This window comes from Salmo salar, chromosome 05, assembly GCF_965601325.2.
Source record: "Salmo salar chromosome 05, fSalSal1, whole genome shotgun sequence".
NCBI classification, from domain to species: domain Eukaryota; kingdom Metazoa; phylum Chordata; class Actinopteri; order Salmoniformes; family Salmonidae; genus Salmo; species Salmo salar.
In genome coordinates this window covers 38,484,006-38,507,075 of record NC_138295.1, presented here as the reverse complement: position 1 = coordinate 38,507,075, position 23,070 = coordinate 38,484,006, and the positions used below count along the sequence as shown (strand labels likewise).

Genomic DNA, 23,070 nt, shown 5'->3' with positions numbered 1-23,070 from the left:
GATCCCACTGATGCTAGTCAAGCAGAAGCCGTGATGTGTCATCGTATGAATGATTCTGTATTATAAACTGGGTGGTTTGAGCCCCGAATGCTGATTGGCTGACAAAACAGTTATTGTTGCTGCTCTAAATACCTTGGTGAACAATTTATAATAGCAATAAGGCACCTCGCGGGTTTGTTATATTGCCAGTATTTGGTATTTTATTAGGATCCCCATTAGCTGTTGCAAAAGCAGCAGCTACTCTTCCTGGGGTCCACACAAAAACATGACATAATACAGAACATCAACAGACAAGAACAGCTCAAGGACAGAGCTACACGCAGGGCTAAGGGCTGTATCTAAGAACAGCCTTTTGCCATGGTATATTGTCCATATACCCCACCCCCTCGTGCCTTATTGCTTAATTATATCACTGTGACGCTAAAGTAGTTCAACAATTACAAAGAATTGTGTAGCCTAGTATAAAAGTGTAGTGTTTATATAGCACTGGGCTAATGTACCTAAAAGCTCAACATTTGACCTTCTTCCCATACATTTCTGTATACTGTTCTGCATAGTTCCATAGATTGCCCTACATACGTATGGAATGTGATTCATTTAAATCCCCAAATTAGTCTACAGATATGTATTGCATAATGCGATGCGTGTCCACATTCACTTAGAAGACTGTAGGAGGATAACACATTTCTGCTGAGGAAACATCGTCTCTCATCTCGTCTCCTCTTTCACCCTCCCCTCATCCCATTTCCCTCCGTATTCACACCGCAGAAGATACTTCAAACGGGCGTGGGAGGGAGCTGAGTCTGCTGGGAGCAGAGGATTGTGGGAGAGCGTGGTGCTGATGAAGCTTGGTGGATGTGGGCCACAGTTAAAACAGAGAAACACTACAACCATTCAGTGAACAGATGCACAACTACTGCCACTTAAAACCCCTGGCAAACAAAAGACTGGAATACTTACTTATTTCATGTACTGTAATGCCTTGGGTAGGCCCATCTATAATCATGATACGTGATTATGCTTCAATTTAATATCTGGAAATTCGTATTTACAATGATGGCCTACCCCGGCCAAACCCTCCCCTAACCCGGACGACACAGGGCCAATTGTGTGCCGCCCTATGGGACTCCTGATCATGGATGGTTGTGATACAGCCCGGGCTCAAACCAGGGTCTGTCGTGACGCCTCTAGCACTGAGATGCAGTGCCTTAGACTGCTGCACCACTCAAGGAACCCAATTATATTCAAAGGGACTTTGTGTTTGTCTTGAATACTGTATCATTCTGCACTGTGAATTGTGTTGACTTTTTGTATTGTGATTTTATACAGAACAAAAGACACCATCTTAAGTTCCCTTGGGGAAAATAAAGTTATTGTATTTTAGTTACCATACAAACCAAGACGGAAGCTGAGCGTTTAATGATTTCAGAGCCTTTTATTTGAAATGTCAGTGTTCAAGAGAAAATAAAACAGCAATATAAATATTAGCATAAAAATGAAGAGATTAACACCGGGAGAAGCGTAGGAGGTCTAAGCATTTCATAAGAAAGATATTACAGCACGAGAGGATTAATTCAGCAGCGGACGGACGTACACACATATATAATATTTATAATAATTTGCTCATATGGACAGAGAGGCATTCTTGCGCAAATGCACAAGATGAAGCACAGAAAAAGGTTACAGAAGGATAGAAACATTTTTTCAATATCATTTTTTTTTTTGTTTCGTTTCTTTACAGGGTAGTAAAATAGAGATAGAGAAAATGAACACAATAATATGCGCAACACATCACAAGTTAACTAGTCTACGTGTGTGTCACTCTGTTTACTTATCGTCTAAAGTTGTTAGCAACTTTCTTTATATTTACACTGAAGAGTTAGTTAGTTGGCCTTCACGGTGCTCAGTTACTACATTGCAACACAAACTGTTGAACATTTCAGAAATCGTTTTTTTTTCTTCTCCTCCGCTGTGGTTTTCTTATTTTTCTTGAAAAACAAATACAACACATTCCAGTAAGCCACGCCTTGAGGAGAGGGGACTTTTTAGTTTGAAAAATTCTGGATGTGGTCCATAGTATACAAACAATTGGCTCATACCATCGACAGGACTAGTGTTTATTTACAGAGGGGAAGAGCCTTCACAGGACCAGGGGGTGGAGGGATGGAAGCAAGGGGAGAGTCTGAGGTTAGCATTGCCAGAATGGATTTACACTGAGGGGATAGATACAGCGAGGAGCTAACTCTGTCCCCCCCCCCCCCCCTCCCTCCCTGCTTCTGAAGTGGTATCTCCTGTGACATGGAGGGATGTGCTTGGCTCTGTTGACCTCTAACCTGGGTCAGTGCATTAGAGGACGTTTAGGGGTGGACTAGGATGGAGGGTCAACAGTGGTGCCTGTGTACATTCAGTGAGTAGAGCCAAGGTCATTGCCCCTCTCCCCGTCAATCTAATTGTACCAACCCAGACGTCGTACCCCTCAGCCCACCCCTCTCCACTCCCCCTTGAACCCAGCCTGCAAGCTGCCTCTTCATGCAGTGGTGTCCAGCTAGTTGCCGGACAGACGGACAGACCGACGGCAAAGAAAAGACTTCATGCTTATCTTATACTACTGTGTCATCAAAAAACACTTCCCACATCAACAAATATAATCATCAGCACTTCAGGGTACGTAGAAAGGGATGAACACTCAATCTAGACTCTAGCTGCCTAAGAAGTGTCTAACTCCTAAGCACGCCGTTAAAGATCTCTACTTTGAAGTTATTTTTACCCTACGTCTCATCTTTATCGTATGAACAGTGCATCTCTCTGGTCTGACTCTCAAAGTGGGACAGCCAGTGAGGGGAGGGGATAGAGGTGCATGGGTGGACAGCAGGAGGCTCTCTACACCCATTGGGTAGTTTTAAAAGGGGGCAGCGCCTACTATGCCACCAAGCCAGCAAATAGGGCTGATAGTACTATAACATGGCCTTCCCCCTTGGTGCTAGTTTTCTAATAGGGTTCATGCTCATGTCATAAAAACAGTGAAAGATTCAAATCTTACCATTTAACTATGCTTACAAAATAATATTTATCATTTTTAGCTACCACGTCAGGTAAATGCCACGAGGGGATTTGTCGACCTGTATTTTTTTTTTTTTAAGGTGGTCGTCCTCTTTGCAACACTAATTCAATGCATAGCTGAATCTTCTAGAAGGTCTGTGGTTTGAACACATAGGAACATGCAGAGTGGAATACTACTGTACCAGTGCAATGGAATACCCATTCCCCTGTCCCAAAGAGCTGTGCTGTAGGATCCTATAAGGCTGATCCTATATAGGAATCTTATCATGGCAATCTAGTAGAGTCAACAAGGATCTACTTTCCATCTCAGGAAAATAAGGAATTATAATTATGATCCAACATGATAGATCTTATGGAACATGGTTAAAATATCCACCTGTGAATACGTCACTGGCCAAAGCCTTGTTATCCAAGCAAAGTTGCTTACACTCAAACGGTTGTGTCTGAAGTGAATCCAAATTCATTGATTTAACCAAAACACAATCCACCCTGAACCCCCAGTCTTCCATATCTGCAAATAGTATTAATACTTGTTTTTTTTTTACAACACAGGCTTTCCAAAAAACAACTGTTTCTAGATAGCTTTCAGAAAGAGAACAAAATGTCAACGCTGTTCGCTCTTAAACCTTCAACGCATTCCAGATTCAAGAGCCCAAAGACAAACATTCGCAAACATCTCCGTATTTCGTGTTATCATATGAGCGTGACCAATAGAATCCAGACCCTGGTTAGAGTAAACGCATTGAGAGGAGATGTAGGGGATTGGGGGGGGGGGGGGGGAGACTTCAGTTCTCATCGGGTCGGTTTTCTCTCTTCTCATCGTATTTTCCATATCTATCCATCCTCCACCCATCCTACTTCTTCTCCTTCTTGGTGGACTTCTTCTTGGAGGCGGGGGTCTGGGCAGGCTTGGGGGGTTCAGGCTGAGCGGCGGCCTCAGAGGGCTGGGCCTGCAGGGCCTGATGTTGGGCTGCCATCTGCTGCTGCATCAGCATCTGCTGCTGCTGCTGCTGCTGGGGGTTGGAGGTCAAGGTGGCCGTGCTGCCAGGGATGTAGACATTCTGACGGTAGTCGGGCACGTGCTGCAGGGTGAACTGGGGGCTGTAACGGGTGCTGAGTCCCATGGTGCCCGGTCCCAGGGTTGCAGTCGCCTCGCTCACTTCTGGGGGAAAGAGGGGCAGAGCGGGGAGGAGGAGAGGAGGGGAGAGATGGAACATATGAATAAGGTGTTCTGACATTGCAGTGATGACTTGCAAAATACATTGATGCTCACGATTTGTTACATTTCCATTATGACTTGTATATATGCTAAAGCACTCATTGCTTTGGTGAAACTGTTAGCATGCTTATGTAAAGCTAATTGGACTGAAAATAAGAGAATTGAGAGAGACTGCAAGAGCGTGAGTGAGAAAAAAAGAGAGAGAGAGAGAGAGAGAGAGAGAGACTGGTGTTACAAAATGATGAATGTGTGCTGACATTTTGTCGAGGTGGAGAACATTTTGCATTTATGGTGTGTGTCTGTGTTCATTGCTGAATGTGTGTGTTGTGTGGTTTTTTTCCATTATGTGTGCTCTGGCTGTGTACGGGTGACGTAGCTTCTAGCTCATAACTCTCTCCCAGCCCCTGCATTGCAGAGCTACAGAGACACACACACACGTCCCCTCCGCTATTCCCTGCTCTCTGGCTCTGCTACACACAGCGCAGGCAGCCGTAAACACACACACAGACACACATATCTATATATATCTACATACATACATACTAGCTTGAGTATATACACATACACATACACACACACACTCAAGCTAGTATAATTAGACTTCAGAGAAAATAAATCTGGGACAATAGCTTCTTCCACAAGGTTGTTTCTGCTTTGTAACTAACTGTGCTATCCTGGTTGTGTAACCGCTGTTTGGTAGTGTGAAGGAACAGCAGGCCCTGATGGTACTACTGCATAAACATCTAGCTGCCTAGAATAACATTCTGAATAACATTCTGATCCCTCTGTTTGGTAGTGTGAAGGAACAGCAGGCCCTGATGGTACTACTGCATAAACATCTAGCTGCCTAGAATAACATTCTGAATAACATTCTGATCCCTCTGTTTGGTAGTGTGAAGGAACAGCAGGCCCTGATGGTACTACTGCATAAACATCTAGCTGCCTAGAATAACATTCTGAATAACATTCTGATCCCTCTGTTTCCAGTTGTCATCGTGACTCGTCTGGTAGCCGTGCTGTGGCTCTGTCTGAGGGAGTGTTTCCTCTATCTCATTGTGATGGCCAATAGACATCATCCAGCCAGAGACAGAACGTTCTATCACTCTCCTAATGGAAACCTCAGGATCGTGTGTGTGTGTGTGTGTGTGTGTGTGTGTGTGTGTGTGTGTGTGTGTGTGTGTGTGTGTGTGTGTGTGTGTGTGTGTGTGTGTGTGTGTGCGTGCGTGCGCAGTAACTGCGGCAGAAAAAGCATAGGGGGAAGGGAAGGGCTGTGATGTCATACAGCTCTGAATCGTTTGCTCTGCACGGGCAAGAGAACATGTGTTTGTGTGCTAACACTGTGTGTGTCTGTGTGATGTGTGTGTGCTAACACTGTGTGGGTCTGTGTGATGTGTGTGTGTGCTAACACTGTGTGTTGCGTTCTGTTTGCTAATATATGTTCGCAGGTGTGGGAACTGCATACAATGCAAACACTCAGGACTGTAATATTATTGCATTAAACAGGTTTCTGTAATAGTTACTGTATATATCTGGAGTACTGCTGGTAGCATTTGATATAGTCTTTGAACTGGTGTGTGTGTGTGTGTGTGTGTGTGTGTGTGTGTGTGTGTGTGTGTGTGTGTGTGTGTGTGTGTGTGTGTGTGTGTGTGTGTGTGTGTGTGTGTGTGTGTGTGTGTGTGTGTGTGTGTGTGTGTGTGTGTGTGTGTGTGTGCCAGTACAGTGGGCCATAGAAACATCAATGAGGATAGAGAGGGCTTTATCAATGGGTCTGGCTTCATGCCCTCTAACCAAACAGGAACAAACCCTGACACCTCCCTACCTTCCCCTCTCCCCCAACTCTGCCCTTCTCTCCATTATACAACACTACAATGAGAGAGAGAGAGAGGAATAAAGAGAGGAAATTATTGAATGTCAGAGGCATAGGCATGTGGTGGTGATGAAAAGAGAGGGATAGAGTATTATATGGAGGGTCTGCAGATAGACCATAAAAAAAGAGGGCTTGAGAGAGTGGTAGAGGATGGGAACAAGTGATAGAAAAATAGAGAGATGAATGGAGAAGTGTTGGACTCACCGTTGGCTGCGGCCATCAGGGCTTGGAGCTGCTCGGCCTCAGTGGGGGGGTTGGGCCAGGGTCCTGTTCCCATGGCCATCTCAGGGGGACCTCCAGCCCTGCGGGGACATAGCGAGAGAGAGGACACATATGTCAACAACCAGCGGCCATTTTAGAACTGTAATCTTTTCTGCTTGTGTTATTGTGTGTTGCTGGTCCCTGGTGTGACGGTTGGTGGTCTTCGATATCAAGTTACAGGGTCTGATGATTAGCAGACACAGCCTGCAGGCAACGCAGAGAAACGAAGATGTACACACACACAAGGTCCAGGGGACCTCACTATACAATATTATGCTGATACTTACAGTACCAGTCAAAAGTTTGGACACACCTACGCATTCAAGGGTTTTCTTTATTTGTACTATTTTTTACATTGTAGTCGAATAGTGAAGACATCAACACTACGAAATAAACCATATGGAATAATGCAGTGACCAAAAAAGTGTTAAAACAAATTCGATTTTAGATTCTTCAAAGTAACCACTCGTTGCCTTGATAACAGCTTTGCACACTCTTGCCATTCTCTCAACCAGCTTCATGAGAAATGCTTTTCCAACAGTCTTGAATGAGTTCCCACATATGCTGAGCACTTGTTGGCTGCTTTTCTTTCACTCTGCTGTTTAACTCATCCCAAACCATCTCAATTGGGTAGAGGTCGGGTGATTGTGGAGGTAGGTCATCTGATGCAGCATTCCATCACTCTCCTTCTTGGTCAAATAGCCCTTACACAGCCTGGAGGTGTGTTTGGTTCATTGTCCTGTTGAAAAACAATTGATCTTCCCACTAAGTGCAAACCAGATGGGATGGCGTATCGCTGCAGAATGCTGTGTTAGCCATGCTGGTTAAGTGTGCCTTGAATTCTAAATAGATTACAGACAGTGTCACCAGCAAAGCACCATCACACCTCCTCCTCCATGCTTCACGGTGAGAACCACACATGCCGAGATCATCTGATCACCTACTCTGCGTCTCACAAAGACACAGCGGATAAACCAAAAATCTCAAATTTGGACTCATCAGACCAAAGGACAGATTTCCACCGGTCTAATGTCTATTGCTTGTGTTTCTTGGCCCAAGCAAGTCTTCTTATTATTGGTGTCCTTAAGTAGTGGTTTCTTTGCAGCGAATCAACCATGACAGCCTGATTCATGCAGTCTCCTCTGAACAGTTTATGTTGAGATATGGCTATTGCTTGAACTCTGAAGCATTTATTTGGGCTCCAATTTGTGAGGCTGGTAACTCTAATGAACTTATCCTCTGCAGCAGAGGTAACTCTGGGTCTTCCTTTCCTGTGGCGGTCCTCATGAGAGCCAGTTTCATCATAGCGCTTGATGGTTTTTGTGACTGCACTTGAAGAAATGTTCAAAGTTCTGGAAATTTTCCGTATTGAGTGCTCTTCATGTCTTAAAGTAATGATGAACTGTCGTTTCTCTTTGCTTATTTCAGCTGTTCTTGCCATAATATGGACTTGGGTCTTTTACCAAATAGGGCTATCTTCTGAATACCACCCCTACCTTGTCACAACACAACTGATTGGCTCAAACACATTAAGAACTAAATAAATTCCATAAAATAACATTTAACAAGGCACACCTGTGAATTGAAATACATTCCAGGTGACTACCTCATGGAGCTGGTTGAGAGAATGCCAAGCGTGTGCAAAGCTGTCATCAAGGCAAAGGGTGGCTACTTTGAAGAATCTCAAATATAAAATGTATTTTGATTTGTTTAACACTGTTTTGGTTACTACGCGATTCCATACAGTTGAAGTCGGAAGTTTACATACACTTAGGTTGGAGTCATTAAAACTCGTTTTTCAACCACTCCACAAATGTCTTGTTAACAAACTATAGTTTTGGCAAGTCGGTTAGGACATCTACTTTATGCATGACAAATGTAATTTTTCCAACAATTGTTTACTGTTTGCAACTGCACATGGGACAAAGATCATACTTTTTGGAGAAATGTCCTCTGGTCTGATCAAACAAAAATAGAACTGTTTGGCCATAATGACCATCATTATGTTTGGAGGAAAAAGGGGGAGGCTTGCAAGCCGAAGAACACCATCCCAACCCTGACTCAGTTACACCAGCTCTGTCAGCAGGAATGGGCCAAAATTCACCCAACTTATTGTGGGAAACTTGTGGAAGGCTACCCAAAATGTTTGACCCAAGTTAAACAATTTAAAGGCAATGCTACCAAATACTAATTGAGTGTATGTAAACTTCTGACCCACTGGGAATGTGATGAAAGAAATTAAAAGCTGAAATAAATCCTTCTCTCTACTATTATTCTGACATTTCACATTCTTAAAATAAAGTGGTGATCCTAACTGACCTATGACAGGGAATGTTTTACTTGGATTAAATGTCAGGAATTGTGAAAAACTGAGTTTAAATGTATTTGGCCAAAGTGTATGTAAACTTCCGACTTGAACTGTATGTGTTATTTCATAGTGTTGATGTATCCACTATTATTCTACAATGTAGAAAATAGCAAAAATAAAGAAAAACCCTGGAATGAGTGTGTGTGTCAAAACTTTTGACTGCTACTGTAGGTGGCGATACGAAATGTATTGTGATTCGATACTGCGATTTTATGTTCCAAACATTTTGCTCAAAATGTCTGCTGGAAACAGAAATAAAAGTGTCTGAAACATGTTGGCTCACTATTTAAACAATGGCCACCAGCACAACACAATGTAGTAAATGTGATGAAACATAATGACACCACATTAAAAGGGAACAGCTGGCTACACAACACACACACGGAGTGTTGAACTTTTCCATATGGGCAGCGTAAATCTTCAAAGGGTTGTTTTGTTTAAAGTCTCATTTTGCATGCAGAGGGAGAAAAGGAGTAGACCTGCTCTTGATTACACTCACCGACTTACACCAACTACCATACCTCTTAGAGAGACACACACACACACACACACACACACACACACACACACACACACACACACACACACACACACACACACACACACACACACACACACACACACACACACACACACAGATTTAGGTCTGGCATTTCTACTGATGGTTTTGATCCACATCAGTCCCTCAGTGATTGGACCATTTCAGTAGCTGTTTGATGGCCTAAAGCAGTGGCACCAGGGGGTTGTGGGTAAAGGCTGTGCCCCTGTTTGAAGCGCCAGAGAACAAACAGAATGGCACACGAGGGGTTAAAAGGACGTGAGAGTATCACATCCAGCTTACTGCCTTCTATGAACAGCAGTAAAAAAGAGAGTGTGTGTGTGTGTGTGTGTGTGTGTAAAAAAAAATAAGCGAATGCCATTCCTTTGGTCTCTGCTTGGAACCAATTAAAAACCCACTGGACAAAAGCATATGGACTGGGAAAGTAACCAGGATGGAGAGAGAGAGATGAGGGGAGAGAGAGAGAGAGAGAGCAAGATTTTTGTTTTTAAGAAGTGGTGCGGTCCAGCTTGCCAAAATGTTAAGCCACATTTTTTTTAAAGGGGGTATTACTTATGTGCCAAAGCGCGAAAGAGTCCTTGACCAGTGCCAGCGTCCCAAATGAAAACCAGACCAGGTTAAAGTGTGGAGCCAGCAGGACTGCCATTTTGATTGGTTTCCTTTTGTGGACTAGAGAGAACAAAGAGGACGCCTTGTTTATCACTAATTGTTTATCACTAATTTATCCCTGCTCTATGACTTTCATGTGGTCCGAATAATCACTTCCTGCTTTCAGGACTATCTCTTCCTGTGGCTGAGATGATGACTGGTCATGTCCAGAGGGATCATTCTAACTGGTCAGTCAGAGCTGCTTCTGTAACCATGCATGAAACAGGCATCTTATCTAGGAGGAAGCCTTTCAAACCGCTTCCTAAACTCTACTGTCCACTTCAACTATGGGAACTCTTGTCCAATCCTTCTATAAAGTAGATTACATTCCGGTCCTTCTTCAGACGGTCCTGTTCAATGCCCTCTCAGCCAGCTGGGTCCAATCTCTCATCAGACAGTTGTTTCAAAGCCCTCTTTTCTGGCCTCCAGGGAAAAGGCATATGAGAAGAAGACCACATAGTGCTATAGGGTATCTACAAGTGGCATTGTGTCTGGGAAACACAGCAAACTCAACGCATACTCTCTACTTGGGATAAAACATATTTTACACCAAACTAAAAAGGACACATATTCTACAGTCTTTGATTACACGACCACACCACGCTAAGTAAAACCACCATGAAATACACACAGCGCACAAACTAAAAACGGCACACTGCACAGAAGTGAAGCAATCAGAGATCCTCATCAAAGTCTGACCATCCACAGAGAGACCAATAGCCCAGCTCGGCACAGGCTAGGGAATCTGAGCTATAGCTAAAGGGTCAGGGGTATCTACACACAGTACTGCAGAGCTCTACCTACCTACAGGAAGAACCCACTGTAGCTACTTTCTGCCCTTAACAACTGGTTTTAGATCAGTTTCCCTTACAACAGTTTCCACATGACCTATTCACGGGTGCCTCAAAAAAAACTGATCCAGAACAAGTTGTTCGAGGCCATAAAGTGACCACACTCTCTACACTAACACACACGTTGATACCTTGTGCCTCGCTTCGGCGTCCATCTTATGTGATCACCATTGTAGTTGTAGAGGCTGGAAACACAAGAGGAGCGTTACACTATTCTATCTGGATCTACAGGCCAGGAAAAGAGCAGGCAACAAACTCAGCGGAGCTCCACGTTTCTGTGGAAAGTGTTGAGCCTTTGACATCCATATAACGTTTCAAAGAAGAAAGTCAGGTTTTCCAAATGGATCGTTTCCAATGTATCCATAACCTCAGTGGCTTCCAACATGGAAAGCTCTCATGGTTTTGTTCCTTGTTAAAACTGTGTGTGCGTGTGTGTGTGTGGGTCCCGAGTGGTAGGAGAAGCAAGCAAGGACTGCAGAGCCTCCCCTCACCCACTCAGATGGTTCTTGACTCATGGAATGTGTTGTGTAAAAGTTCTGTTGTGGAAACTGTTGCGGCGTGATCAGCAGTTTGGCACACAATGTAGGCCAAATAACCGATGAAGGAGGCAAACAGTCACACACAAACAAACTGATTTATGTCAGTTAGATGCAGTTTCCCCTCTACCACCATGAAACAGCCAATCACCGATGTCCAAACAGAAAATCACAAGTGATCAATCAGATGCTATCACCCAGATGGAAACACAAACGCGATCAATGAGCTACAATGTGTATATGTTAGTGCACTTACGTTCCCCCCCCACCACTCACTCTGCTCCCCTACTCTCCTCAGCAGTACTGAGTGATGGCACACAGACTCTGTGAGAGTGGAGGGAGGGAGAGGGATGGCGGCCATTTTGTGTGTGAGGCAGAGAGCAGCCTGGAGAATCTGACTGTTCACTCAGAGGAGTCGGGGCTCAGATGGAATCTCAGGAGCTCCAGATTCTCATCTACACAAAGTCACAAAGTCGCTGATATCACCTCTGCTGCGCACAGTGGGCCTGTAAGCAGAGTATGTTCCTACTGCTTCCTAATATAATGTATTTAAAAAAAAAAATTATTTAACCTTTATTTAACTCGGCAAGTCAGTTAAGAACAAATTCTTATTTACAATGACGGCCTACCCCGGCCAAACCCGGACGATTGCTGGGCCAATTGTGCGCCGCCCTATGGGACTCCCAACCACGGCCGGATGCGATGCAGCCTAGATTCGAACCAGGGACTGCAGTGACGCCTCTTGCACTGAGATGCAGTGTCTTAGACCACTCCGCCACTCAGGAGCCCAATGCCATTTAGCAGATGCTAATTGATCCAAAACGACTGACAGTCATGTGTGCATACATTTTATGTACGGCTGGCCCATATTCTCTACCGACTGAGCCTCACAGCACCACAGCTTCTCCTTAATCCCATCTCTCTCTCTCTTTGCTAGCCATCGCTCAATCTATGTCTCCCCATCTCTTGTGTGTGTGTGTGCGTGCGTGCGTCTGTATGTGTGTGTTTGTGTGTAGAAGGTCTATGTACTCACCCACTGGGTCCAGGTCTCTGTCCTTGGGTGAAGCGCCAGTCGGCGTTAGGAGGCTTTTGCTGTGAAGAGAACACAAAATACAACGTCAAATCTCTGTTTCTACACACCAACAGGACCATGGGACTGCCTGTCTTATGCGTGTATCGTTCGAGTCTGTCCATCTGTGTGTGTGTGTGTGTGTGTGTGTGTGTGTGTGTGTGTGTGTGTGTGTGTGTGTGTGTGTGTGTGTGTGTGTGTGTGTGTGTGTGTGTGTGTGTGTGTGTGTGTGTGTGTGTGTGTGTGTGTGTGTGTGTGTGTGTACCAGAGGTGGCTGGTGGGAGGAGCTATAGGAGGACTGTCTCATTGTAATGGCCGGGATGGAATCAATGTAACGGTATGAAACACATGGAAACCACATGTCGAACTCTGTTCCATTAACTCCATCCATTACAATGAGCCTGTCCTCCTATAGCTCCTCCCACCAGCCTCCTCTGGCATGTAGTCTTTCTGCCTGTGGTCAGGGGGCCGAATAAAAAGGCATACATCTCTCAGCCTGGATGGGTGGCCATTTTGTTCTGAAATCCATGGAGCAGAAAACGTCAGTGAAGCGCACAGACACACATCGAGACAGGGACTCCGCTCCCAATTACAGAACAAAAACTCAACTAAATGTATGGGATTACATAAGATATGGAGTAGAGATGTGTCCTTGTTGTTGCATTGATGATTCTATCCTCAATCCAGTGCATCAAACTTTACAAAGCCTCCACTGAAGCTTTTACATGATCAATGTCTTTGTTTATCCGATTCAGACAAGACCAGGGCTTCATTGATGAGAAACTCCCTAACATTGATTCACCAGGGTCAATACAAATAGGTGACACATAAACAGTGCTGGTCTAAAATGTGGTTTTGGGTGATTCACAGCGATAAGAACTCTGACATGCTACTAGAATCAGTAAGATCCCCAGGGCCATGTCTGAGCGCCCGAAGGACTCCTCACGCAGTCAGTGGTTGTTGGGAGAGATAGAAGCTAATTGAGTGCCTGTGTAATTCACGGCCCATTCATAAAGACCTGATTGTGTTTTTCAACAGAAGCCAGAGAGAGAGAGAGGGGGAAAGAGAAGGAGAGAAAGAAGGGGGAGGAGAAGAAAGAAAGAGAGGGGGAGAAGAGAGAGAAAATGCAAACTCCTTCCGTTTGAGTTATGTTATATTTTTTTTTTAAGAGAGAGAAAGAGAGGGGAGAGGGAGACAGAGAGAGAGAGAGAAAGAGAAAGAGAGGGGAGAGGGAGACAGAGAGAGAGAGAGAGAAAGAGAAAGAGAGGGGAGAGGGAGACAGAGAGAGAGAGAGAGAGAGAGAGAGAGATGGGGGGAGGGAGAGAGCAGTCATAGAAAATAAGCATTAGCTGAATATAGCAGCTGTTTGTTGTTTTAATATGAACAGATAAAGTGTGCGAAATTGACCAGAGAGGGAGAGAGGGAGGATTTGTTTGTTTTTTTAGAAGAGATAAAAGCCTCTCTCTGACCTTCTCTTTCACCCCATCTCTCTTTATTCCAAAAGTCCCAACCCACATCCATTTTCTTCCGTCTCTACCTCTTGTCCCATCCCCTCTCTCTCCTCTCTTTCCCTTCCCCTCTCCCTTCCTCTCTCTCCTCTCTTTCCCTTCCCCTCTCCCTTCCTCTCTCTCCTCTCTTTCCCTTCCCCTCTCCCTTCCTCTCTCTCCTCTCTTTCCCTTCCCCTCTCCCTTCCTCTCTCTCCTCTCTTTCCCTTCCCCTCTCCCTTCCTCTCTCTCTTCTCTTTCCCTTCCCCTCTCCCTTCCTCTCTCTCCTCTCTTTCCCTTCCCCTCTCCCTTCCTCTCTCTCCTCTCTTTCCCTTCCCCTCTCCCTTCCTCTCTCTCCTCTCTTTCCCTTCCCCTCTCCCTTCCTCTCTCTCTCCTCTCTTTCCCTTCCCATCTCTCTCTCTCTCTCTCTCTGTGGTTTGGCAGTGAGGCGGTGAATAGACCCTTGGCTGTGTTCCAGACTCTGTCTCCTAATCGACACAGGAGGAGAGAACAGGAGAGAAGAGAGAGGCTCCCCAGACAAACTAGCACGGCCGCCGCCCGCCTCCCCTGCCTTATTTACACAAGTGTTCTACCACAGAGAGACCAGATAGGGAGAGGGCGGGAAGAGAGAGAAGAAGAGGGGGAGAGAAAGAGTAGAAGAGGGTATGGGGGAGAGAGCGAGAGGGGTAAGAGCGAGAAACACGCTATCCAATTTCAATAACACCGTCACCACCGACGTGGCGTTTACAAGCTGCGCCAACATGACCCACTACGGGTTTACATTTCAGTCTAGCCCAGGGTCTCTGATTTCATCACGTCACACAATAATACACATCACTCGCTCTGTGTGCAAACTCTATCCTGTTATGGATTCTGTAGATGGATTCAGACGAGCAGATGGACTCGAGGCAGCCATCTTTAATGGTTGGCTATCTGGTCCCATCTTATTTGCAAGAATGTAAATAAAACAGGGACACCCAGGTCTTTGAACTATGAATAGGCCTCTACATTAGAGAAGGATGACTGGGAGGGAAGAAACAGGTGGGTGGGTGTGTAATCTAATCTCCTCCGCTCGTCTAGTGGGTATTTTGTCTCAATCGGAGAGACAGACTGACAGATGTATATTTCCCCCTTTCGCTCTGCTGGTTTGGCGGCAGTCGCCATGGCAGTAAAGGGGAAAAATAGAACAAGTGATTTTTCATCTGAAAATGAGTAGGGGGGGGGCCAACATTCCAGCGGTGTGACGCTCACTGCAGCCACATTAAAAACAAAATCCTGTCTCACTCCCAGAGGTCATACCCAAGGTCAGGTCCCGCCACAGGCATGTAGTAAATAAAAGGAAACAGACTCGCGGCTCGGCTGACGTTCCACCGGAACGCTGTGAGATCTGAGTAAGCATGTCCTATACTGTTACTGTACTGAGGCGCGTCCACAGATCACACATGAAAAGGGTCAAGTGATGTTACTAAGAGCACAGCCTTCTGTTAGACCATCAACAGTTCTCAAGTAAATGTGCACGTACCCAGCGTGTAATAAATGTGTTCTTACTTCCTGCCCTTAGAAATCAACCCATAATACTCCTGATGGGGACCAGTGCTCCAGATAGCTGATCCAGAGTCAGTTATTAAGGGCAGAACCCAGAAAGTGACCAGAGAAGATGAAAAACCCACTGAACTCCCTCAGTGAGAAGCTCTGTCTGCTCTGAGGTCAGATAGGGATTATGGTTCTCCTGTTCTGATCCATAGAGACTTACCAGACTGACTGCTTCTAACACAGTTACCACTATCACTGGACAGAGTTACACTAATAGGTAGAGAACCTACTGCCTTACAACCTGTTCATGTCCCTAAGCTACTACTACACTAAACACAAATATACACGCAACAAGTAAAGTGTTGGTCCCGTGTTTCATGAGCTGAAATAAAAGATTCCCGAAATTTTACGTACACACAAAAAGCTTATTTCTCTCAGATTTTGTGCACAAATTTGTTTACATTCCTGTTATTGAGCATTTCTCTTTTGCCAAGATAATCCAACCTCCTGACAGATGTGGCATATCAAGAAGCTGATTAAACAGCATGATCATTACACAGGTGCACCTTGTGCTGCAGACAATGACAGGCCACTCTAAAATGTGCAGTTTGGTCACACAGCGCAATGCCACAGATGTCTCAACTTTTGAGGGAGCGTGCAATTGGCATGCTGTCTGCAGGAATGTCCACCAAAGCTGTTGCCAGAGAATTTAATGTTCATTTCTCTACCATAAGCCACCTCCAATGTTGTTTTAGAGAATTTCGCAGTACGTCCAACTGGCCTCACAACCGCAGACCATGTGTATGGCGTTGTGTTGGCAAGCAGTTTGCCAATGTCAACGTTGTGAACAGAGTGTCGCATGGTGGCGGTGGGGTTTTGGTATGGCAGGCATAAGCTACAGACAACGAACACAATTGCATTTTATCGATGGCAATTTGAATGCACAGAGATACCGTGACGTGATCCTTAGGCCCATTGCCGTGCCATTCATCTGCCGCCATCACCTCATGTTTCAGCATGATAATGCATGGCCCCATGTCACAAGGGTCTGTAGACAATTCCTGGAAGCTGAAAATGTCCCAGTTCTTCCATGGCCAGCATACTCCCCAGACATGTCACCCATTGAGCATGTTTGGGATGCTCCGGATTGACATGTACGGCAGCGTGTTCCAGTTCCCAACAATAACCAGCAACTTTGCAAAGCCATTGAAGAGGAGTGGGGCAACGTTCCACAGGCCAAAATCAACAGCCTGATCAACTCTATGTGAAGGAGATTTGTCACGCCGCATGAGGCAAATGGTGGTCCCACCAGATACTTACTGGTTTTCTGATCCACGCCCCCAACTTTTTTTTTTTTTTAAGGTATCTGTGACCAACAGATGCATATCTACATCCTAGTCATGTGAAATCCATAGATTAGGGCCTAATTGACGTATTTCAATTGACTGATTTACTTAGTAATGTATACTGGCCTTCCTGGCCAGGTCTCCCTTGAAAAAGAGACTCTGGGACTCAATGGGCTTTTCCTGGTTTAAATAAAGGTTAAATAAAACAATAACTCAGTATACATGTTGCCTTGATATTTTTGTTCAGTACACATGAAAACAGTATTATTTGTACAGACAACGGCAGAGAATTGTACGGACTGAGGATTTATCTCAGTCCATATCTGATCTTTATCTGATACAGACGGACAATCACAGAGTGAAAGCCTGGACATGAACATCTGGGCTCCATCCCAGTGTGCGTCCCGAGTCCGACCCCGGGAAAAGAAAGCACATCTGGTTCAGTGGATCAATGAGACGTTAACTCTCTGAGCACTGGCCATAATCTGATGAATGGGAGGACATTCATCGGCAGGATTCTTCCCGCTGAAGCGCACACACTTCACACACAAACCGTCCGCTGGCATGGTTCTCACACAGGCTGGGCCCCACCTGGTGCTGTGTGTCGTGTGAGGAAGTTACGGTTTCCAAACGCAAACACACACCCATACACACCAAAATACACACGCTCACAGCCACACCTCTTGGGCATTGACAGAACGGCGGCTAGACTGCACCTGGTGCTCTGTCTGAAAGAGGAAGTCTTTCTAACAGTCTCCCAACCCACATCCCCACACAATATTCTCCCGGCTATCACAATAAATGCTTTTCAGTTCCATTGTCCTCCTATCGCCATTCAGATGATGACACTGGAGGAAAAAAAAGATGATTATAAATCCTAATACTGAAAGCTATACGGATCCCAGAGACAGATTCGACAATGTGAGACCCGCCAGGAGGCTAAGTCCAGGACTGGAGACATAATGGGAGATGAAAAAGGAAGGCTTTTGGTGAGACTCGGGGACGGATTCACCGAGCCATGTGGGCCGATTGGCAGCATGTGCTGCTTCTTCATCCGTAAGAACAGAGTATTTACAAAACGCTCCCACATCGAGTTGTTGCACGTGACCAGACGCCCTGTAACCTGATCTCATCGTTTCATTTCGGAATTTGCCGTATTTGGATGATAACCAATTCATTATGTGTGGTTACAGGGTTAATTCTGAATGGTTACAGGGTTCAAACAGAAACAACTCAAAGGGTTACGTTTCGGAATGAATTCCAAGTGGTTAAGGTTAGGGCTGTGGCTTGGCGAAGGCTTAAAACAAAATCATTCAAAAACAATACGCTGTTTCCATTAAGTATCATCAAGAACTCTCCCTGCTCGCTCGAGAACTGAACTGCCACGGCGGTCTAAAGCGGCGCGCTCTGGCTCTGAGCCTGGCGAGTTTGAGCCAAGTGCTGTGCCATCTTTTGTGTTTGGGGAGCGCCGACGAAGGCAGCTGTCGACGTCCTCAGGACCTTTACAAACGTCCAAAATCGACATCTCTTTCTTGTGACCAGCATGTGCGCAGACCCTGACATACAGATCTAGCCACATCATGTAAATGTGACCGCACACACATACCCTGAATGTGGGGGTTTGTTCTACACGTGTCACTGCGGCACACATGCGTAATGTGATTCCCTCACTGTCTTTCTCTCTTTCCCTCCATCCTTCTCGCCCTCCCTCTATCGTTGCTGTACTACACGTGTCACTGGAGCAGGGAGACAGATGGTACCCTAACGACCCCGGTGGGGGGGGGGGAGAGAGAGAGAGAGAAACACAGAGAGAGAGAGAGAAACACACAGAGAGAAACACACACAGAGAGAGAGAGAAACACAGAGAGAGAGAAACACAGAGAGAGAGCGGGAGAGATAGACACAGAGCGAGAGACACAGAGAGAGAGTCATGATGACCATGACAGTCACGAAAGGAAAAACAGACCAATAGAAAATCAGATAACCAGGAAAACACCCGTGCTCTCCCATCATGAGGTATAAGCTGTGTAATTCACCAGAGACACATAGCCTACACAAGAGGCATTATCACAAACTAAACCAGCACACTACCCACTGCCCTCTTCCTGTAGGGACTTTACTAAAACTATAATCACTAGCTAGGCTAAATGAAAAAGGGATTAAACAAATGAAAAAGGAGAAAGAGGCCACTGAGTCTCTCTACATGAATCATCAAAACTAGAGCACTGGCAGCCATCTTGGAAATCAAGATATACACAGTTAGTCAGTGAACAGGGAGGGGTCCTCTGCATGTACTGCATGTGGACTGTCAGAACATAACTTTCCATCCACACCCCGGAACACAGAGTGAAATGGTATTTCCTAACAAGTGCTCTGGGAATGAGGGTTGGGAATGTTTGACTAGAGCTGCTGCCACAGGCACACAGACAGCCACACAGGGTGAGGTCACGGTTGGCCATGTGACTCAGACACGGCATGGAACCAATCAAGGTTCAGAGGACAACAGGAAGTGAGAGGTCGCGTGCTGACCCCTGGAATTCCTTTTTTATTTTTCAGCCACCGCTTTACTCTTTGACTCCTCCCCCCTTTTCTCTCTTTCCTTCCCTCTGTTCCATCCTCCCCCTTCCTCACACCCCCTCCTCTTTTCCACCCCCCTCTCTCTTCCTCTCTCTCTGTCATCCGGTTCCCCTCCACTTCCTATCTCACTATGCTATGACTCTAAGCTCTGGTATCTATTTCCATCTGTCGTTACTCTCCTCTCCATCTGTCAAAACCACCCCATCCCCTCTTCCCCTCTTCCCCTCTCTGCCCTCCTATCCGTCCATTCCCTCTCTCCCTCATTCTCTTGTAGAACATTGCTTCCCTGCTGATCTTGTTTAGTAATTGGAAGTCAGAGAGAGCGAGGGAGACTGCGTCTCCTATGAAATATTAAAGCAATTCTCCTCTCCTTCATTTCCTCCCCTCACTGGCTAGCAGGGCGACGCCGTTATATCAGCTATCTACTATATCAAACACATCATTAAGAGAGGGTTGAGGGTCAACAACACTAGGCTTTAGGATAAATACTGCATTGCTACGTGACTTAGTCTGTCTAGGTCAGCAGGCTCAATTGGGTAAGCTAAGTCAACAAAGACCAGGATCTTAGGATAAAACCTTCAATGTCAATGCTTATAACCTAGTACTTACAGACCTATGTCATTGGTCAAGTGATTTCCACAATACTCGATTGGCCAGTATCCTGCCTCCTCCCCCCAGCGCCCTCACCTCAATGGCTGAGTTCATTAGGTGCTTCCTGTTGAGTGTCATGCTGAGGGTGTTGTTGTGACTCATCATGGGCGTCTTGACAAACACAAAGTCACTTCGGCTGGAGATGGTGGAGTAGCAGGGTCTGTAGGTCCGTGTCCCTGGGGGGTCCTGAGCCCCTCCCACCACCTCCATGTAACGGATGGGTCCGTCTGTGTTGAGCTGCAGGTGGAGGTCCTTGCTGGGTCTCTGATGGTGGGGCCTGCTGGGCCGGTGGCGGCTGTAGCAGCAGCCTGTCCCTCCGAGGTCGCTGCGCTGGTGGAGGCATCGCACCATGAGGATGAGGAAGGTGAGGAAGAACACGGCCGAGACGCAGGCCAGCGAGATGATGAGGTACAGGGTGATGTCGGGCATGCCGGTGCGACGCATCGCAGACGTCTTCCGGTTGTCCGCGGCGGCGTCGCTGGCGCCCTTCTCCTCCACGGTTACCGTGATGGCCACAGTGGTGGAGAGAGTGGGCTCGCCGTTGTCCTGGACGACCACGGTGATGTCGTAGGCGGAGCCGCCCTCCTCCTCGGCTAGTTTGCGGGCAGTGCGGAGCTCCCCGGTGTGGGGGGCGATGCGGAAGAGACCGGCGTGTGGCCCTGGGGCGATGGAGTAGAACAGCCAGGCGTTATGTCCACTATCAGGGTCCACCCCTACTAGTTTATTAATGAGATGGCCTGGCCCAGCCGACTGGGGTACACTCAGCAGCAGCCCCGTGTCCTGGGGGAAGGGGGGGTACACGATGAGGGGCGCGTTGTCGTTAAGATCCACTACGAACACATGCACCGTGACGTTGGCGGTCCGGGGTGGCGCCCCGGCGTCTCGGGCCTGCACCTCGATACGGAAGACGTTGAGGGTTTCGTGGTCTAGGGAACGCATGCTGTAGATGTGTCCGGTCTCTGGGTTGATGTACACATAGGAGGACACGGGGGAACCCTGAACCATGCTGGGCAGGATGGAGAAGGAGACGCGGGCGTTGTCCCCTGTGTCCGGGTCAGAGGCCGTCACCATGGTGATGGGGGTGCTGGGAGCGTTGTTCTCGGGGACGTCCACTGAGTAGGAGGGCTGGGAGAATGAGGGCGCGTTGTCGTTCACATCTGATAGCCTCACCACGAAGGTCGTCCGCGACGACAGGGGAGGGGAGCCCGCGTCGGTCGCCATGATGACCACAGTGTACTCTGCCATGGTCTCTCGGTCCAGGTCGCCATCCGTGACCAGATTGTAGTGCTCACCAAAGGCAGAGTTGAGTTTGAAGGGCAGGCCGGACTGGACCTTTAACGTCACCTCCCCATTCTTACCAGAGTCCAGGTCCCTCGCACTGATGAGGGCGATGACTGTACCAGGAGCTGCGTCCTCTCTGATGGGACTGGTCAGTGACGTCAACGTTACCTCTGGAGAATTGTCATTCACGTCAGTGACGTCAACTATGATGTTACAGGAACCCTCCATGGCGGGGGTTCCCCCATCCCGGGCCTGCACGGTGATGTGATATTCATTCGCTGTCTCATAGTCCACCTGGCCATTCACACGGATCTCCCCGGTTTTAGAATCCACGCTGAATAGCTTGAGCACCCGGTCCTGCGTGTATTTACTAAACAGGAAGGAGATCTGCCCATTCTGACCGTAATCCGCATCGGTCGCGTTCAGTTTCGTTACTAAAGTGCCCGGTTCAACATTCTCCAAAATGCTAACTTTTTTCACCGGCTCTTCAAAGACGGGCGCATTGTCATTGACATCCAGAATTTTTATGAGTAAAAGAGTGGACCCAGACTTCTCCGGCTTTCCCCCGTCTACCGCGGTGAGCAACAGGCGAAACGAGGCCTGCGTCTCCCTATCCAAAGCCTTCTCTAAAACTAATTCCGGGAACTTACTCCCGTCACTTTTCGTTTCCACATTCAAAACAAAGCAGTCGTTGGGTGCGAGGTGATAAGTGCGGAGAGAGTTGATACCCACATCTGGGTCGTGCGCACTCTCCAGTCGGAACCGAGTGCCCGGCGCGGCCGCCTCTGATATCTCCAAGGAAATATTCTTAGTGGAAAACTGCGGCGCATTGTCATTCGCATCCACAATATCCACAAGAACCCGATGTATTGCTAAAGGGTCCTCGAGTACAATCTGAAGATGTAGTGAACATGTTGAACTTAATTCGCACATGTGCTCCCTGTCAATTGTCTGTCTAATAACCAAATCCCCAGTCGCATGGTTTACCTCGAAGTACTGCGCGTTAGATTCCGAGATCACCCGCAATTTTCTCTGAATTATCCTCTGAACCGTGAGGCCCAAATCCTTAGCGATATTCCCGACCACAGCCCCGGGTCGAAGCTCCTCCGAAATCGAGTAACTGAGCTGCGCGGTCGCGCCTGTAAAGCACGCCAGAGAAAACCATAGCCTCAGCACTGGCCACCCTCCGTAGCCTTTCCTCTGTCTGGATTCCATTATGAGGGGTCCGGGGGATGGAAAATGTTTAAAGTTAATATTTTACCGTAACTCATCTATAGTCTCGGGGAAACGACGCTACCAGGCTGTCGGTAAACACTTCCGTTTAAGAAAAAGTGGGGTGGGAAGTTTAGAAGTTATCATGACGCCCTAATTCTATACGGAAAATAAAAAAGAGGAAAAGTAAAACTCCATGAAGGATCGCCTAAAACTCTCCACACTCTTCTCCTCTGCTCTGCTCCTCTCTGGGGCGGGGACACAGACACAAAGACCCGTTTCCTATTGGCCGAGAAGCCGGGACTCGCTCCCCACACAGAACCCTCTCACAAAGCAGAGAGTGAGTGAAAACTTAAGAGGCACTCATTTTGGATTTACCATCAAGTTAGAGACATGTTACACGCTAAAGACATTACCTTTAGAGCAAAACAACTCAAAATGCACGACGACGAGGCCATGGAAGCATAAAATAATATCATTTAAAAAAAAATCTACTTATGCCATTTCCAAGCGCTTAATGCACAGACCGGCACGAACAAGGGTGGGTA

At 46.6% G+C, this 23,070-nt stretch overlaps 1 protein-coding gene across 23 annotated transcripts in view; it reads right to left on the bottom strand.

Moving 5' to 3' along the window:
- Window positions 1-1,415: 1,415 nt before the first annotated feature.
- The window catches only part of LOC106604876 (protocadherin gamma-C5), a 174,320-nt gene continuing 152,665 nt past the window's right edge, over window positions 1,416-23,070 (bottom strand). For 18 of the 23 annotated variants that reach the window (XM_014199980.3, XM_082975198.1, XM_045718191.2 and 15 more), the window contains exons 2-4: window positions 12,403-12,461; window positions 6,351-6,448; window positions 1,416-4,222 (exon numbers count right to left, since the gene is read on the bottom strand). In XM_014199980.3, coding sequence (XP_014055455.3) covers window positions 3,915-4,222; window positions 6,351-6,448; window positions 12,403-12,461 — 465 coding nt within the window. In that variant the 3' untranslated portion in view covers window positions 1,416-3,914. Of the gene's footprint in view, window positions 4,223-6,350; window positions 6,449-12,402; window positions 12,462-20,065; window positions 22,794-23,070 lie in introns of those variants that run through there. The other 5 variants (XM_045718193.2, XM_045718205.2, XM_045718189.2 and 2 more) reach the window with 3 other exon arrangements.